The following is a 16,924-nucleotide window of genomic DNA, read 5'->3' as shown; positions in this document are numbered from 1 at the left end:
GATTCTTGTGTTATTCCAATAAGTGAGCTGTAGTGGCAATTACCAGTTGTATGTCCTGAGCCATTCAGCCCCATGGTCTAGATGATCCAGCCCTCTCCATAATCAGATTGGTATTAAGCCCACATCTCATGTTTAGCGTAGTGGTAAATAATATACAAAATTTAACTATATTCAACTGTGGGAACTGATTCAAATTACATCTCCAGGCTTATGCTTAGCTATATCCAGGAATTACATTAGTTGGAGGGAGATGAACTGTGTATTCAAGCACCTCTTCAACTGAGATACTGAAACAGCAAAATTTTGGAAGGAAATGAGATACAGATGCAACACAATATACAGACACTGAATGATGTACAGGAACTGTTTCATTTTTTTTTCACTTCTTATGTAACAGCCAGGTCTGTTCTGTGATTTAATCCTAAATCAAGGTCAAGTAGAGCCTTTTGCTAGAAATACCACGTCCGTGCAAAACGGATGTGGAAAAAATCCAGTTTTAAAACCATAAGATTACTTCCCAATAGAAGTTAGCTTTACTGAAAATAAGCAGCACAGATTTCTTACCAATGGAATTTATGAGGTATCAGGGAAATCTTTTGACAGAATTACAAACACTTGGAGAAGGCCTTATTGATTTCATACAACTACTGTAGTTCTTGCCATGACTTCTACTCAGGGACTCTTCTCAGTTTCCCTTGTTAAACTTTTTTGTAGGAGGAAGAAGTGACATCAGAGAATGTCACTCATCTTTGGTGTAGGTCACTAAAAAGCATTAACACCTGTTCATGTCAGCTGGTAGGTGATGTTTCTGATTTTGTTAATGAGTTTTTGCCTAATGCTTGATGCAACAATTGACAGATCGGTTACTGAAAGGGAAATTAATGAAGAAAGTACAGATATCTTCATGCTGTCTTCAGCAAGGAGGGCCATGTAGAACCTAAACTAGGTTTGCCTGTACACTCCGTGTACCCACACCAAAAGATATGCTCAGACTTACACCTGCACCCACAGAGGTGACTGAATGGCAGTGCTGCCCAGAGTTCCACTTTCTTGAGGACAACAATCCATGTATGATCCTTCAGTGCTTCACACAGTAGGATCAAGGAATTAAGTACCTCAGCTATGCTTAGAAGTAGATTATTTGGGTCGCTGACTACGACCTTGCTAAACTTTTCTGAGGGAAAAAAAAGAGTAAAAAGGCGTTTTTCATTGCCGCATAGTTGTTTGGGGTTTTTTTTCATGCCTTGCTCACCAAAGCAGCTTAAAAGTAGGAGTTTTAAAAATTTTTTGATGATGATTATTATTAATCATCCTCAGTCTGACTTCTCATTCCAGTTTCGTCTTCTCTGATAAGTGTGTTTATAGTTGAGTTATAACTTCCTGAAAAATAAGGTTTGTGATAAAAATGCTGACGACTGTTACCATTGCCTAACATACTGTTGTGGTCACCATTGCAGCAAGACAGCAGGATTTAAACTTGAGACTGTAAATGATGAAATAATTGATGATGTTGTGTGTTTTTTTCTTTGCAGTTTCTGCTTTGTGGCATATGTGGAATATTGTGCGCCAAAAAAAAATCCGGACTTGTTGTAAGTTTTTCCACTGCATAACTTGAACTACATGCCGGGGGCTTTCTGTGTCCAAGTGTTTCTGATAAAAAGCCAATAAAAATTGCAAGTCAGCAGTCCAAAACAGCAATCAGCACTTTGGGTTAATCAAGCAAAACAAGACAGTGATGAAATGACCTATTTTGTTTATGGCTGTTTAAGTCATTCTTCCCTGTTTACCCTCTTCTGGACAAATATTGATGAAAACCTATTGATACAAACTTATGCTAAGTCAATAAAAAGTTCCCCAATAACTTAACTACATTGCAGCTTCTTGCTTTCAAAAACCCATTTCTGTGAACTGTGGCATGTCTGGGCTGCCACCACAAAGAAGCTGCCACCTCAAAGAGGCTGCTAACAAAGTCTGTTTCTAGATACCATAGCTGTTCACTATTTTAGTAAGTTCTTTTTGCAATCAGAATCATGCATAAGCCAGTTTTAAAGTGATGGCAGATGTTTTCTGTGTCTTCTAAGAATAAGTACAGTGTTTTTCTGACTGCAGCAAAATAGCGTTATTACTACACAAGTCACCGCTGAACTTTATGTTAAAGACATGATCCTACTGTAAGTGATTATGTCTGACTTAATTTTCTGTCAGCTTGATTATTCTGACACATACAGATGGAACTCCTGTAAAACCAGCATAAGTGTGAAGGCAATCAGGACTTCTCTCAGATTATTTTTGACTGTCAATGACCTAAATTCTGTTATGATGACAGTCTAATTTCTTAAAAGCATGTGGACAATAAGCAGTTTCTAAAAGCTGTCTGTTCTGGTAGTTTCATGGGATTGTCACTGCCCAGTGGACTGCAATATACTGTCCAAATGCCACATCCATGATTAAATTCTCATTCCAGTTATCTATAGAAGTGGTCTGTAAGGCTCCATAAATTATTCCTACCACATTAGATAAGTTTATACACAAAGCCATGTTGAGTAACATCAAAGGCCCATCTAGATCAACATCTGACAGGCCAGCAGTATCAAGGGGAGTGAATAAGACAATAATTCAGCAGTGTCTCCATAATGTCTTTTAACAAAGACCAAACAAAGAACCAAAGAACCAAACATATCACCACAATGACCTTCGGAGCTCCATCACAGATTTCGTTGTTTTTGTTGCTTCTTTGTCCAGCACATTGACCTTGAACACTTTTGAAGTTCCCACAAAACCTGTAAGCCTCCAAACTGCTGACTGCATGAATTAGAATTGAACAAAAGGCAGTCAGATGGCACACAAAGCAAGAGAGATTCACTGTGAATACGTGAGGAGTTCACTCCTGAGGAGTGTTGAGAAACTGCACAATAGAAAATTATGACACATTCTGTCACGTTATTGCTTTGAATGAAACTCTGGAAACCAAAAGATTTGTGTCCTAGTAGTTCTTCAGTTGATTAGCTTTTAACATGAGCAACTTAAGTCCACCCAACTTTATCTTTCAGGGTACATCAATCTTAACTCATGTACACCGGAAAGTATTGTATTCCCTTGGAGCTCTGTGGGAGCTGAGGGAGTTAAAAATGAGTGTGAAGTGTTTTGCAATCCATTATGCTTTCAAAGCATTGAATTATGGTTAGTGCCATTTTTTATATGAACAAATCTGTCTCTGAAAAATGTTACTATGACATGACCTCTCTTGTCTTTCCTGACAGATGATACTTTTTTCTGCCTGTTGCATCTGTGGACTAATTGGAGGAATCCTAAATTTTCAATTTCTTCGTGCTGTGACAAAGAAGTCATCTGCTCTCTATTCTTTGCATCTTGCCTCCATGTCTCTTGCATGCATTGGAATTGGAGGTTGCACTCTTTCCTCATGGCTCACTTGTCGGCTAGCCAGCTATGAACAAAGGCGAATGTTTTCAGAAAGAGAACATTCATTGCATCACTCCCATGAAATGGCAGAAAAAGTGAGTTGTGTCTCCTCCCTTGTTTGTTCCCCTTCTCCTTAAATGCTACTGTACGTGTTAACATTTACAGCTGGCATTCAGGTTTCAGTTATATATGAGAAAGAGCTTCTGGGAAATGAAATGCTGCAGTTGTGTGTAAGCTTTATGATGTTGCATTATATGGAGCTATTTTTAGGTACTGTATATTTGCAATACATCCATTTCAATGAAGTACATCCATTTTCAACATAATTCCATTGTATAGCTGTTCAAAGGCTTAACTGCTAAATATAGAACTTCATAAATAATTGGAAGCCTTATTAATATGGATTATCATGTACTGTACTATGAAAAAGCACAGAATGCTTTCTGTAACCACATCATTGCATGCTTCCAGGATTTAATCAATTTCTTCCTCTCCCAAGTACTCAGCTTATAAAGTAGGTTATTTAAATACAAAAGCCACAGTTCACAAACCCAGAATGACTAAACTTAAGCACCTACGGGCATATTTAGACACTTAAATTGAACTGATCTGCCTTGCAGCAGCACTGAGTATTCACTGCCTTTCTCTGATAAAAGAAAGCTTATCAAGGTGTCTATGTCTATGTTTGGGTGTTTGAAACTCACATTCCAAAAGTTGAAAATGTAGGGCCAAAAGAATTAACTGAAGAGAATGCTTGAAATCAGCTCCTTGGAGTTACAGATCTGCTTTGCTTTGGAGAACTAAAATGCTCACTGACACCTTGTGATTTATGTTTGGACTTTGTATCCAATGATTTTCATTTGAGAAATGAATAGAGATAGAAACTAAAGTAAAGTAGACTGCCCATCTAAACCTTCATGTGAAAGTATGCATGACAGTTAAGTTCAACAGTCTGTATCATATCTACTGAGACTTTGAACAGCAGAGCAAGGATTAATTCATTCAGATCACAGGAAGTTTTCAGATTCCCTAATAAAGCATGATATAGCAGTTAATTATCCATTAAGTGATAATGAACTGAGATGAGACTCCAAGCACCTGAATTCACCTTGGAAGCTGTTTGAAACATGTTTTTTAATGTTAAATAGTATAGGTTACAAAAGTAATGTAAAATGGGATGATAAAATCAAGGGCAGGGGTACATTTCTCCCTCTCACATTAAAATGAAGTAGAATTCTGATGATCTATGTTGGCAAATATGACCACGGTCTTGCAGATGGTAGGCTAGATCCTGTCTTTCAAAGATGTTCTTCCCTCAACAAGGACAACAATTAAGCTCATTTGAGAGAGAAACAGATAGGTAAAGAAAAGAGAAATGGCCTGGGAAGAAAAACCTTCCAAAATGCAAATACTTGCCATCCTATCAATTTGGGCTGAAGGTGACGATGTATGGCAGTAGTTCACCACCTCCTTTCCAGGCCTACCGAGCTTTTAGACATGTAGCAGCGAGTACTGCCAGTTGCCCATTTATCTTGGGTGAAGAACCATGCTCCATGTGCAGAGCAACCCTACTGCCCACGCTCAACAAATGTGGGATGTGCCCCACTGATGGTGGACCCCCACATGTGTGTTGTAGAAACAAGTATGCATGCATAGATTGTCTGACCTGGGACTTCTTAGACTCACAGCCTGTAGACTGCTTGCAGGTTTGAGTAAACTAGCTCAAGGCAAGTCCCAAAAAATAATGAAGGCTACTTAAAAACTTACATTAAATTAGGGCATTTTATAAAAATAGCTTTAAAGTGGTTTTTATATAATACTCTTTTATATATTTACACAGATATACAGTGATATAGACAAATACTGCATGTGCATTTGTGTGTGCTATATTTATTGTATAATTGTTATATTTATATTAGAGATTGAGGGGTATTGAAATAACCGACCTGCCCAGCTGCCCGGTGGTTCCCCCGACACCAGAGTTACCTCCAAGGTACGCTGAACAGTAGGGACACACCATGTTGTTATGTCACTTCAGGAAGGGCCACCTCTAAGAGGAAGTAATAGTTTCAGCTAATCAAAGTTGGCTGATGCTGTGATGTCACTCTGAGTCAGGAATGGTGCTTCCAGGTGGTGACATAATTCTACGTGGTGAACGCCACAATCTGGAAGTAAGTTAAGTATTTAAAATATTCACCCTAGTTATAGACATCCAAATGCTCCTATTTGGATGTTGCCACCATTGACTCCGCTTGTAATCTGTGTGATCCTTCTTTTCTTGAATTCAGTAACATTTTTTTTAGTTTATTAATACTTTTAGTTTCAAAAATAGAAATACTGGGGAAAATAATTTGTTTTCAATATTTTCTGAAATTATGATATTTCAATAGCTAATGTCTGCACAGGATTCAAATGATAAAACTGATAAAAGGAAACTTACCCTTGCTCATGAATAATCTTCTGACAGATTACTATCAAACTTCCCAGCTGACTGGTATCTTCAGAGTAGATCCTATAGAGGGTTTAGGTAGCTACAAATAGGCAATCATAGTGCCTTGTTTCAGAGCAAGCAGCCCTCACATCAGGATTCTGAGTTCAGTGTTAGCCACGCTAACATAAGTATCTATATATAAGGTATAATAAACATATAATATAATATACTCTTCAGTATATGAGGAGAGTAAGGCACCACACATACAATGTCATCACCTGCCAAATGGAGAGCTGGGTGTTAGAAAATGCTCAAATTTCAGTCAGTTTATACAGCTTCTTTTCTCTGAAACCTAGACTTGATTGAGGAGTATTAATTGGCAAATCTACCTGACTCAATGGCCCAAATTTTACTTTGTAAGGAGGATTAGCAGATCCCTTCTTTTGAAAACTTGCCAGGCAACAATTAAGTCTTGTAATCTATTTCAAAATGTAGCCACTGACACTTGAGAGAGGAGGCACCAATGCTTCCACTTAATAGGAAAATTTAAGTTCTGGCCTCTGCCTGTTGAACTATTTAGAAATCAAATATTGTGGATTAAAATAAGAGAGAGAATGAGGCAGTCTGGGAATAAAGATGAGCTCCCAGAATTTTCTTCTCTACCAAGAATCTCAGCTACTATGCTACTATGGGTCAGGCTTGCCCTTTCTCTCTCCTTCTCTTCAACCCAACAAGAGTCTTGCTTTACTTTCTTCATAGAAACTTCCACAAGGGAGACAAACAAGCCCCTTTTTGTCCACATTTTTCCAACTGTACCTAGGAGGTGGAAGAGGGGAATTTAATTTTTCCATACAGAGAAGAGCTTCCGGGTCTCATGCAAGTATTTAGAACTAGACCAACAGAGGCACCTCTACTTCATTTTCCTGAATTTTAAAAATACCCCAAATGGCATTTTTATGTGTGCCCATTCCTTTGGGCATTGTTGGATGTTCTCAGAGATCTGTTATTGGACAGAAGCAGCAGATCACTTCATTTCTGCATCCTTATTCAATTTGGCATGAAATAGGCCTAGGACTGCTCTGAATAAGGCAATTCTGAGCATAAATTCCATGTGGCTTCTCAGCCTTTCAGGTCAAAGAAGTGCTTAATGAATATAGCCATATCCAGGCTTAGACAGCTGCTAAGTAGGTATTTTTTGGATTGCAATTGAAGAATTAGAAAATCTAATTCTGAACAAATCTTGGTTGAGGTGCTTTAAGATTCTGACTCATGATCAGGTCAGCTTACTCCAGGATGACTCATCTGCCACTTCAGTAGCAAGTGCTGAACTGCTAAAAATTCTAGTCTGGCATGGTGAGGGAAAAGCAAAGTCAGTCCCATCTGGAGGCAAACAGTCAATATCCTCAGACCTTGTCTGGATCTAGACCTGCTTCCCAACTGTCTATCCCAACTAGCATCAAATGGCATCTCTTTGTAGCACGTCAGTACAGAAAAAGGTTTGAAGGGAAATGAAGACTGAATTACCATCTTGTTCCTTTGTAGATTGTCACACAAGCTTGAGTTGATGCACTTTCTAATGACAGTGTCACAAAACTTGCATGGATGCCATCAATGCTGTATATGTGGTCTAAGAGTAATGTCCAACTCAATCAGTATCAACGAGTCCATCAGCTTTGAAATGTACTTAATTTACATAGGAAGAAATGTGTTTTCTTGGGTTTTTTTACAATGAGATTTATCAAGCCAAATAAGAATGTAAAGTTTTGCTGAATGTTTGAAATTTTTTAAAAGAAATTCAGTTTGTTAAATTTTTCTTACAACCTTAACTAACTAAATTTAAAACACCATAAAATAATTGTCATTTTAATAATTGTTTATTCTTGTTGCAGGAAATGACAGACAACTTAAGCAATGGTGGCCCACATCTGATTTATAATGGAAGTGTATATTAGGAGATTTTAAAAAATTCCATGGAAAGAAGTGGTTTTATAATTTTCTTCAGGAAATAAAATAGACTCCCAAGAAAGAGGAAATGGAATTATCTTGGCTTTTATGGTTCAAATATGACAACTGCAGAACAGCACAGTTGCATTTCCCTTTTAGAAACGTGTTCAAAATTTGCCTCCTAAACATTTTGCGGATATACAATATTTATTCACTTACTGGGTACACTTTTTTTTCTTTTGTCTTTTTTTCTGAATAATTTTACAGAATTATGATGGTATTTGAAACAGACTTCTCAAGACTCTTCTCTTGGAGACTCAAAAACCAGAACAAAAAAAAATAATTAAACTGGACTACATTTAGCTCAGTCACAGGATTCCTACAGAGAAGAGAAAAGGGCAGAGGAAGGATGGCTCAGGGGAATCTTTTTCTCCTCCCCACTTAGCAGCATCTCTTGTAATATGATGGCTTCAGATCATGAGACATGGTACCAGCAACACATCTGCAGAGTTCCCCTCCCCACATTGCAAATGCATCCAGCCTCATTTTTCCTAGTAGATCGTATCAAAAGAGAGTGCTAATTACTCTTCCAAAAGGCTCCCATTTCACATTCAGAGTGTAAATGAGCAGTGTGCTGAAAACAAAACCAATGTCTTTGTTTTGAAAGACAGAATGCTCTAGAATGCCATAAATCAAAACCTCAACAATGCCTTGTTGTAAAAAAAATGTAAATATTTCCAATTTGTGAATGAAGTATATTTCGTAATTTGTTCATAAAAGATAACAAATAAAATTAAATCTAAACCAGAGATTCTAGAGAGATATTTTTGTTTGGTTTTTTTTCTGGCTTCAAGTTTTTTGCAAAACTGAACTGTCATGTTTGCAGTTTAGCACAGTACACTGAAAGGTTCCTAAAGGGGTGAAGCAAGGTCAGCAAGGAGAAAAACAAAGGCTGAACAGAGGCATGGTCAAGGTCAGAACACAACAGTGCACACCCACAATGGAGTTTGAGGTCTGTTAAAGCAGTATATATGTTAAGGCAGTAGTTTTAACTGACCCCAAACTTTACTGTAGGACCTACTGGCTCATACAGCCATGAAACATGGAAGACTTAATCTGTAACACAACACATACAGCATAACACTCATATAAAGTCATTCATATGTTACATAGTGAGTCTATGACTTTGCTGTAAAGCACAGCACTGGGTTCAATATGAATTTGAGATGGGAGCATTATTGATGACTAGCAACATTTTGTGATTTATACCCATGCTTCCAGACAAGGGGGAATAGAATATTATTATTATTACTCAAGCCATGCCATTGTAACCTCTAGAATTTATATTGAATTGTTTCTGGCTCTATATGGTATAAAAAACCCTGACAATTCAATTATCTTAGGATTTTCTAAGTCTGTAAGGGAGTTTCCCATCTACTTACAACATAGGAAACATCTTCACAGTGATTAAATTTAAACTTCATGCAAATTAGTTGTAAGGCTAAACTTTTGAATCTAAAACTAGTTCACCTTAAAAGGCTTCCCTTCCCCTATCTACAGTCTCAAAGGGCTTTTGACTCTTCTCTAAGCCCCTGATATACTAATAATGTATTGTGTACATTAGTAATAGATAATGAAACTGCTCAAGTTAATAAATAATATAGATGCTGTCAGAGCAACAGAATTAGCACCTCTGCTTGAGGAACGTGCTCCCCTTCCCAGGTCCTATCAGCCTTAGACTGTCTCCCCTGCTACCTTCTAGCTTGTTCGGGCTCTTTACATGTGTCATTGCCTCTTTGGCTTGATGCTCCTTCTCCTCAGTAGCAGGAAATACCTGTCTCCAGTCTGTGCCCTTTCTGGGAGCACTTTTGCTGCAGCTCTGGACTAGTGTCTAAATAGGCTGTAGTTTCATACAGGTTGAAGAAATCCACACTAGACATAGAACCAGAGGAGGTGGTTCTATAAGATTGTCTTCCTCATTGCATCAGTACAAAGATCATTAAAGGGCTCTATCAGAGAATTAAGACTAAAATAAAAACTTACTAAAAATTTCACCAAAGAACTACCTGGCTGAGGTTTATAATTAGCTCTGGAGGACAATGGTAAATCACAATTTGTACAGAGTTATCTTGAGACAGCTCAGGACTAGGAATTAAAGCTTCAAATCCTAAAGAGTGGTTTTGAATTGCAGTTTAGACTCGGCTCAGGAATGGCAGAAAAGAACACACCATAACACTACCCATTTATCTGCCACAAATACTTCATTTCTTGGCATGGTAATAAGAGTATGAGATGGTGCAGTGGAATGAATAGGTGATTCTTCTGCATCCAACACAGTAGTTCAGTGCAATAGCCACTTTCTCATGCTTTGGAAAGGAAAGGAGGATACATTGTCCAAGCTTACAAAGTTTGAAGCCCTACTGTAACTTATGAAATACAATCACATCACTTCTATTGCTTTTCATGGGGTGCTGGAAGGAGAGAGAAGAGATCTGACCCCCAGAGAACAACAGATTCAATCAATAGTTGTTGTTGGTTTTTTCCTTCTTTTGCTGCCATACCTGTAAAATGAAGAAAAACTGGTTGGACCCTGCATTAAAAATAGCAAATGCAAAGCTGGTATTCAAAAGATTTTGGAACAAATATGATGAAGAAGACTGCTCCTACCTGGAAGACAGAGGATCAGAATTCCCAAATTCAAAGTAAATTACCATAATATATGGATGTGGTAGGGGAATTTTAGGAAATGCTTCACTTCTTAATGACATTTTGTGTCACAACTGCATACAGAGTCCAACTGCAATGGAAATATTTTCCGCATGTTTTCATTACTGGTGCAATAGAAAGGACACTCCTTGGACTTACCAGCTGTATAAAAAACCAGCTTTCAGTTTTCAGAATGTGATCAGCCAACACATATACACCAATAGCTTGACGGTTGGGCACCAAAATCCATTTTGATCTAAACAAGAGGAAGTGTGTATTGTCCTTAAAGCAGTTATTTCTGATTCATGTTGCTGCAAAAGCAGATGCTGGCTCAGATTCTCTTGGAGATATTCAGCCATTATTTAATATGTCAAACAACACTCTTCCTGAAGGGGGTTACTTATTAAACTTTGTGCATAGTACTTAGCTGATAACCCCTTAATATATGTTTAATATTTTAGGTTATGCTTGGCATTTCACAGAAATTCAGCCTATGAGAAACACATGTTTTGAATTTACAACAATCAACAGGTTTTATTGTAAAATGTACATGAAAGTGCATATAATACATTTTAAATTTTTGTCTTGCACAACCTTCAGTATCTATTTGTGACATTAGGACATACGAATTTGCCTTCAGATGGTGTGGGGAGGTATGAAGGACAATGGAGCAGGAAGTTTATATACAGAAACAGTCATACCAAAATTTTCCTTGCCAGTGTGATTTTGAAGACACATCAAGAAAATAGTATAATGGTTTAAAGTCATTTAAAGTAATTTCCTTTCAGATCACAGTTCCAGGCAGGTTAAGGAGTTAAAATAAGCCATTTATCATTAAAAGCTTAGTAATACCTAAAAGCAGTCTAGTATTGCACTAACATTGGACAGAAGATGTATGCCTAAAATTATTCTAGTTACCTTCCTGTATCAAAGTAACATCTTTAGCTCCACTATAAACCTTCAATAAGTTCCACAAAGATGATATACATGCACCTGGAGACAGATTTTGAATAATATTTTTAGAATTTGTACCAGGGCTAGCTAGAGAGACTCAGTCTCCAGGGGAGGCAGAAAAAAAAAAAAAAAAAAAAAAAAACAAAAAAAACAAAAACCAACCACCCAAAAAACACACAAACAAAAAAAAACAACACCAAAAAAGCAACCAAACAGCAAAAAGCAATGAAGAAAGACACAGACTAGCCACCAAATTTCTCAGCAATATAAAGTGCATGATATAGTCCAACCAGTGAGAGTTCAGACAGAAATAGCAGCAGTAGCTAAGCTAAACTGCCCTAGCTAGAAAAGCCCAGCTCCCGGGGGGGGCAAAAAAAAAAAAAAAAAAAAAAAAAACCAAAACAACAAAAACCAACCAACCAAAAAACACACACACAAAAAAAAACAACACCAAAAAAGCAAAACAAAAGAAACAAACAAACAAAACCAGAAAAAAAACCCAGCTTGTTTTTTGTCTAAAGGGAAGATGCTAAACTCACCTTAGTTTAATACCATCAGCCTGAGGAACTCTGAGTGAACTTCAGAAGCTTGCCCAGGAAGGTCTTTTTTCCCCATAATTATAAAATTATGAAAATGTGATTCAGTGTTCTTAAGGAAAATAGGGAACTGGGTGAGATAAATCACTTTTTGCAGGAAGTTGTGGTCTTGGAGAGGTTTGTTTAGTTGCAAAAGTGTTGTTCTGCTTCAGAAAGAATCAGTTTTGATTTGGATCAAAAAGCCCAGAGGGCTGCACCAAGGTCTCTCCATCATCTCTCTACCAAGCAGAGAGGAGGAGTCTGATGCTGTTTGTTTTTTTCCTCACTGGACGTGGGTCTGGTGGCAAAGTCACGGCCTGGTGTGGTCTCAGCGAGGGCTGCTTTCAGCTCGGCTCCTTTTATTTGGGTTTCCTTCTCTCTCTTTTGCCTTCTTTTCTTCTCTCTCCTCTGTACCAGCAGCAGCGGCATGGGTAGTTGGTCTTTATGGGCCTTCATGGCTCTGCAGGCTCAGGCTGCGCTCCCAGGCCTGTGCAGCTCGGGGTGAAGTCCCGGCCGCAGCCCCTGCCCCGTGGTGCTGCCACCATTCCTCCTTCATCTTAATTTTCTTTTTTCTGTTTTGCCTCTCTATTACAGCCAATTTCAGTAAGAGACATACTTTTTTGGAGGCCAGTTCTCCACATTAGGCAAATCTAAATCTAAACCATGAAGTCCAAACACCCAGATTGATGGTATTAAATTCCTGTGGTTTTCTACACTTACTGATATCATTGCTGGCCTCCTCCCTAAATCCAAGCATAAACTCCAGGAATGCTGACAGCTAATATTTTTTTGAGGACTGTTCATTAACGGTGTAGCACCCTGGAAAAAAAAAAAAAAAAGTATGTAAAAGCTCCTTTGGTAACCATCAGACATAAAGTATAACAGGTTAATATTGATACCCACACTGTGGTGGCAGCAGCAGAGATCTTGATATGGCCCCAGAGTTGTGGTTCTAAACACTACAAAAGGCAAAAGATTCTGTATGAGCATAGTTATGCAAGGGATTGTTTTGTTTCTATTCTATACTTGCTAAAAATATTTTATAAACCCATGAATAACACTGTGAAGTTTGTAAATTAAGAAAAAAATACCAGAATAGGTTTTAAGACTAGAAAGAACTTTTATGACCAACTAGGTTTTCCTTCTGATACTTCCTCTGACAAGTCAAGTATTCACATAACATCTTGGTAAGCAACATGTATTTTTAGGATGAAATCTCTTCTTTATTTAAAGATTTAAAAAGATGGAACCTATTACTTCCCTTATTCCAATAAGAAGAAACTTGCCCAGTTTAAAAGTATTTGTTTCTATGCAGATTTTTTTGCTTGATTTCCCAGGCACTGGCTCTCACTGCACTATTGTCTGTGAAATAAAGGAGCCTGGAAGAAACTGGGATCAAGTCATGTCTTAACCTTATCTTGGGTGAGCTTCTTAGATTCTCTTACTGTGGGGCAGATTTCCAGACAAAATATATATACACATATATATCCATGAAACCTTTCCAATTTTCCCATATAAAATTATTATTCTTTCCTGTGCATAGGAATTCTTACAGTATATTTAACTACTTTTCCCATTCATCCCTGACTTACCAAAGTTACATTGGAGCAACAGCCAGCAGGCTAAGAGTTCTCAGCTTACATTTTCCCCGATTGCTTCAATCTAATCTTTATACTATAAGGATTGCTCCCATAATCCTCAGACACAGAGCCAGAAAGGTGTATGAGCTCCTTAGCCATGCTGAGAGGCAGGGCTGACAAACCTGAACTCCAGGCAAAGGAATGGATTGCTTCTGCATATTGCCCCTCATGTGCAGTTGGGCACTGTGCAGCAGACACATACTGCTGCAAACCCATGCCTAGCTCTGCTCTCTCCAGCTTTCAAAGCCAACTGTCAAACAAAGATGAAAGACTGCATGGAGATTACATTTTCATCTGTCAAAAGAAAGATGTTTGCCTGTGTTCAATGGCTTGCTCAAGAGGAAATGACCTTTCTCTTCCTCCTTCCTATGATATATATGTTAGTTTTTCAGAGTCTGCTATGGACCTCAGTCATAACAGTCTCTTGGCAAGTGGTATAGCCAGAATGAGCATCCAATAAACAGCTTCAAGGATATAAAAGTACTAATTTGTTTCAGTCTGCCAGTCAAGTCAGTGTTGGGACACTGACTCTGTGGTAACTCTATGGCTGCAGTGAAGAGCTTGTGTAGGCACAAAGGAACCAATTGCATTCCTGTTGTAAGATTGGAAAATCTGAAAAAACAACATTGTAATTCTGAGAAAAAGGGTTTAATGATGCACATCATACATCTAATGGCAGTAAAAAAAAAAAAAAAAAAAAAAAAAAAAGGAAAACCAATGTAGGTTTGTTCAATATATTTTTAAATTATTCACTTCCATTTTAAGAGATTTTTTTTCTGTTGAATTTATTCTTTTATTTCTTATGGGTGGGACTCCCCATGCTGCATAGTATTATATTCAATATTTCTTTTGCAAATCCCACACATATAAAATAATGAAAAAAGATTGAAAATTAACTGTTCATGCTTTAAGAACATGGTATGTATATGTACCTTGGGGTCCAACTTCTCAAATTCTGAAATAATGTCTTTTTTGAGGTCTATATATAAATATGTGTTTAAGGAACTCTTTCCACTGAGAGCAATGGGACTAAGACTTGTATCTAAAGTTAAACCTGGACAATTAAACAAGTATTCTTTTGTGAATGACAGCCTAACACTGAGGTGAGTCCAATGACTAATAACTACTCTTGGCTTACAGTGTTGTAAATGTGAGAATCAAGCCCTTGGTCTGCATCATCCTGAACTCTACAAAAAATAGCAACTGGATGTGCAGACCAAAAGCACAGAAGTGACCAATCAGAATGAATGAATTTCCTAAGCATCAATTTACTACACTGTACACTGAAGAGCAAAAAAAAAAGGGACAAAGAAAGCGATTGCTACTTCCTTCTCCCCACCTTTCCATTAGCACTCAGTAGTGAAAAATGCCCATTTCTATCAGCTAATACAATCACAGCTGCCTTGCCTGCACAGTCTCCCAAGGTAGACAGCACCATCCTTCACCCCTCATGGCACCTGCATTTATAGTCTGCAATACTTGTAAGTCTTTCAAGATTACTCTTTTTAATGGTTCCCCCAAATGCACTGCTCTTAACCCCCCAAAAGGTTCATGCTTGAACTCTGAAGGTTTGTTTGGAAAGATGTAGTTTTTATTTCAATAAATGTACATTCTGGAGACTTCCTGGATATTCATTTGGTCTGACAAGGAATGGAAACATAACACATGCCCACCAGCTTACTGGCAAAGAGAAGAGGTTCTGTCAAAACAGCATATTTATTTGGAATTAAGGATCTAATTTAAATCTCCTTCTTTGGCAACACTCATATCTTTGGCATTTACATTTCCAATGTTTATACTACCGTCTTAAGAACAGTTAAGTAGAACCTTTATTTCCAAATAAAGTTTCATAACTTGGCAGGCTCATGCTCTCTTTATAAATATAAGAACTTTAAATCCTTTTCCATACAAACATGTGTAATATTTCCTACCAAAACTGCGTGACAGCCAAGAAGTTCCATTATTTTCAACCTATAAATCTGCACAAGACAGCATATCCAAAATAAAGCAACAGCCCAGGCATAATTACAAATATATATTTCCAGTAACGGTAAATAAATAAATATCCTCTAAGTACAAAACAGCAGCAGTTTGCCAGGAAAACTATATTGCATGTTAGAATATCCCATGGGCTCACTGGAATACAGTTGCAGTGAAAAATACAGGAGACATTCTCCTCCTATCACTGTCCACAGTACTCTGCTGATTTGGGAATTAGCAAAAAGTGAGGAAACGAAACACACTCCAAGTTGTACTCTTTGCTAATATGCACACAGCCTGGCAGGGAGAGGGCTGCCAGGGAGAGCTGTGCTGTTCATCCTGTCAGCAAGCATCTGTGGGGATGGTATGAAGATGTGCAACATTGATGGAGGCACCTTGCCTTCAGCTCCTAATGCCCTCAGTACACGGTGCCACACGAGCAGTCTTGCTGACTGTATAGGAAGTGATTGCAGAAGTGAATGGTACTCACCGAGGTTGACAGCAATGCTGTGTTAGCCCAGATTACTTAACTTTTTGGATAGGTCAGCAGCAAGAGATTAGGAGCAGGCCTCAGCATGGGTTTAAGTGTGCTGAACCCTGTGGCCTTCACCATTCCTAGCTCCCACTGGCTGTCAGCCTGGCTGCCACAGACATGCTGAGTGAGCAAACTGGGCTGCACGCACTCACATCACTCTTGACTCATCTGGCCATGAAGACGCTGGGAGCATACTAAGGCATGCAATGTTCTCACACCCCTCTGGAGTTTGTTTTGAGCCTGGTTGTGCTGGTGAACCCGAGTTTGACACCAGATTTGGATGTTCTTAGAAAGACTGAAATGGAAATAGTGTAAACAGGACTGAGACTGAGGCTAAGCATAATTTAAGACCATGCAAAGATAAATCCCACTTACAGGTCTAGTACACTGTTAAAAGGAATTGGATTCTGATAAAAGTTTTGGGTAGCTGCAAGCTAGGCCTTGCAAGCCTGGTATCTTATCTGCCTCACTCTTGAAGTTGAATATCCAAAGTTTCTTTAAATATCTAGGTGCTCGTGGCATGTGTGACAGACAGTTTCCTTGAAAAGACAACCAGAAAGCTCAGTGGTGAGTAGTAGCCCACCTACAGCTACCCAGAGAGAAAGGAGTGATCTTTGCTCCACATAGAAAAAATAATTCCCTGCTCTCGGAATCCAAAGCTCTGAATCTTTACCTTAAATCAGGAACCTGTGAAGAAACTGGGCGCTTACTCAGGCAACCTCTTAAATGACATAACAAC

General features: G+C 38.3%; 1 protein-coding gene across 2 annotated transcripts in view; it reads left to right on the top strand.

The window, feature by feature from the left end:
- TMEM196 (transmembrane protein 196) overlaps nucleotides 1-8,599 on the top strand; it is a 16,863-nt gene extending 8,264 nt beyond the window's left edge. Inside the window, exons 2-5 of one of the 2 annotated variants that reach the window (XM_009994960.1) lie at nucleotides 1,533-1,589; nucleotides 3,261-3,515; nucleotides 5,340-5,413; nucleotides 7,741-8,599. In XM_009994960.1, coding sequence (XP_009993262.1) covers nucleotides 1,533-1,589; nucleotides 3,261-3,515; nucleotides 5,340-5,413; nucleotides 7,741-7,747 — 393 coding nt within the window. In that variant the 3' untranslated portion in view covers nucleotides 7,748-8,599. The remainder of the gene's footprint in view (nucleotides 1-1,532; nucleotides 1,590-3,260; nucleotides 3,516-5,339; nucleotides 5,414-7,740) is intronic. The other variant, XM_009994961.1, reaches the window with a different exon arrangement.
- The last annotated feature ends 8,325 nt before the right edge of the window (nucleotides 8,600-16,924 follow it).

The sequence above is a fragment of the Chaetura pelagica genome, unplaced genomic scaffold (assembly GCF_000747805.2).
Source record: "Chaetura pelagica isolate M959 unplaced genomic scaffold, ChaPel_1.0 scaffold12, whole genome shotgun sequence".
Taxonomy (NCBI): Eukaryota; Metazoa; Chordata; class Aves; order Apodiformes; family Apodidae; genus Chaetura; species Chaetura pelagica.
Note: the sequence above shows the minus strand (reverse complement) of the source record. Positions and strands in the feature narration are given on the sequence as shown.